The sequence below is a fragment of the Melampsora larici-populina genome (genome assembly GCF_000204055.1).
Source record: "Melampsora larici-populina 98AG31 unplaced genomic scaffold MELLAscaffold_131, whole genome shotgun sequence".
Taxonomy (NCBI): Eukaryota; Fungi; Basidiomycota; class Pucciniomycetes; order Pucciniales; family Melampsoraceae; genus Melampsora; species Melampsora laricis-populina.
Genome location: NW_006768895.1, coordinates 11,715 through 14,337, shown reverse-complemented (window position 1 = coordinate 14,337; position 2,623 = coordinate 11,715). Strand labels below are relative to the sequence as shown.

At 40.4% G+C, this 2,623-nt stretch overlaps 1 protein-coding gene across 1 annotated transcript; it reads right to left on the bottom strand.

Annotated features, from left to right (window-relative positions):
- Positions 1 to 1,168: 1,168 nt before the first annotated feature.
- Positions 1,169 to 2,318, bottom strand: MELLADRAFT_114249 (uncharacterized protein; the record flags this gene model as incomplete). The annotated part of the gene is made up of 3 exons (XM_007419120.1): positions 1,169 to 1,380; positions 1,462 to 1,603; positions 1,677 to 2,318. 3 exons carry the CDS (start codon positions 2,316 to 2,318, stop codon positions 1,169 to 1,171), a joined length of 996 nt encoding a protein of 331 aa, XP_007419182.1.
- Between the last annotated feature and the right edge of the window lie 305 nt (positions 2,319 to 2,623).

The window sequence follows — 2,623 nt, the reverse complement described above, 5'->3', positions numbered from 1 at the left end:
TAATGTTTTAATGTATATTTCTACCACAGGTACTGCGGCGGGGACAATGCTTAAAGCACATACACAAAAAGTCGTTATTCAAACATATTCAGAACAACATGAATCAAGCTGGTCGAAATTACTCTTGGTTTGGATGAACTATCAGGCTCAACCACACCAAAATGGCGTCCTTTCACACCATGTAACAATACACTACCTTTCATTTACAACTTCCTCCAAGAGCTTGGACATGATCAAACTGATCCGCAAACCGCACTCAAAACTACATCATACTGGAAACATACAAACAAAATGTTCTCACCTTTTTCCACTCACAAGGGAAATAGTTGTATTCAACTCCATAATCCGCCACAGTCCTCCTACTTCGAGTATGGTGTCATTCAACATATTCTCCGCCTGAAAAAAGGCCCGACCCCTTTTTTTATAGTCGACTGCTTTTCATTACTTCAAGGACCTGATTGCAATTTGAATCCATATAAATCACTGCCACATCTCAAAGCTGATGTTGTTTATCGCACTCCACTCATCAGGAGATGTTTAGGTCTTAGACAAATTTTTGGCCACTGTGTCGTTGTCAAAAATCCACCTAATACATTTGGCATCTCTCAGCACACCAACATTGTAGTTGGCTTGAGGAGTATGGTTAGTTTAATTCTGCTCAAGTATTTATTCATGTAGCAAATATGGCTCTGACCCTTTCTCACAATTATTGATCTAGGCATTGATTGACATGTCATCAAGCTATGAAGACCGTGATGAATAGTTCCATCTCATGTTATGAACACCGATATATACTTTCACGCAGACTCCCTCAGCTTTGATTCCAATCAATAGATAACCATTTTTGATATATGTATCCGAAGAACTCCAGTGTGTTCTTTGGGGAACAGGAGGAATTCAAGCTTTGAAAGTGAGTGAAATATTGAATAAATAATCGATATTGAATAAACGATATAATTAGTCTTTGTATATACATCTATTATACCACTTGATCATGCTTACAGCACAGGACACAAGACATGATTGAAACAAACTCAGTATATTGATAAGTATTCATCAAAAATCGAACAAAAATAAGGTCCTCATGTAGTATATATAAACACTGAGCATTTCCGCACACAAACTGAGATATAAATGATCTATAAATGTCCAAAGTGCCCACATTAATCTACGGTTGGGCAATTACAATTTGTTCAATTCGGTTGGCCAAACTGTTAAGAAGCTCTGAAGGTGGTTGACTTTTGAGCTTGATCTTTTTATCATCATCGAGACTATCATACCACACTGGATCGTAGCAGTTTTGAGGAAGGCCGCAGCAAACCGCTGCTTTCGGATTAATATCCGAAGTGTCCACACGACACTGATCAAAACGTCGACTGGCTAATAGGATTCCATCCAATTGTGCTTTTTACTCGTATGAAAGACGGTCGACGCGATGCAAGAGGGATGCATACTGTTGACTTCGCCAAACCAGACCGACTTTCTTATGTTTGGTTTGGTCTGGTTCCCACTCAGTCTCGGAACAGCAATCGGCATCTGGGATCAATTTTAATGACTCTTGACCCAGATGACGTTCAAAAGAATCGTGACGATACTTGAATAGCTATTGGTGAGAATTGATCAGATGCATCCAAATCAACATGCTATCGTAAATTTTGCATCTCAGAAAAACTCACCTGTCGCTTCTTCTTGTTATTCTCAATGACCCGAAGTTTTTCAGGTGCGTTCCGTCCTGATCGAATGTCCGAAGCTTTTCCACGAATCCAGCGCATCAATATCCCTTCGAGTTTTGTGTGAGTTATGTGTGATGGATTGATTGGTAGGTTTCCAAAATCACCCCTCTCTTTGGCGTGTATCCAGTGCTTGATAACAAAACTTGTCATCACTTGATTCCAGCGACAGCCTTCTTTCAGGCTCCAGTCGAAGGTCGCCCGTTGCATACCGTATTGTTGAAGATCAGCCAGGAAAACCATCTTTTGTCTGGCTGAATTATCGGTGAGTGAACTCAAAACGGCAGGTTCCAAAACAAAAATACGCTGGTCTGACATCGTGGCTTCCTGAGTGAGATATTGTAGTTGGAGGCGTTCTTCACATGTATGTTCAAGAGGGTATGATTTGTGTATGTTATTGTATTCTAACAGCATTCTAGTAAATTTAGCCAATGGCCGACAGATTTGAGAGTTAGACTTTGGAAGAGAGCTTGCTACTAAAGCATTGTTAGCCTTGAGTGATTTAACCACAGCCCCATGCTTCCAGTTGCGCACTTGATGCGTTTTGTGAGCGAAAGAAGTAGAGTTGGAATCAAGATACGAAGGCATGGTTTTTTTATGAATATGATGAAAAAGAGAGATACAAGTTTACAACCATCAAGCTGGTTATATCTTGAAATGTGAATAGATGATTTGAATCTCTCGACTCCTTCTTCATTCTGAGATGTGTTTTTGCCATCATTCTCTCAGAATCGCTCCTTGAAGATGAACATGGGAACAAGGACGATGGCGGTCAACCGAATTTTCAGTTGATTGAGCAAAGGGGCCTATGTTTGTACGCTACCTACACCTACGAGTCACCAGATAAAGGCGTGTTGTACATGTACAAAGGCATGATACATGATTGCCCAGGC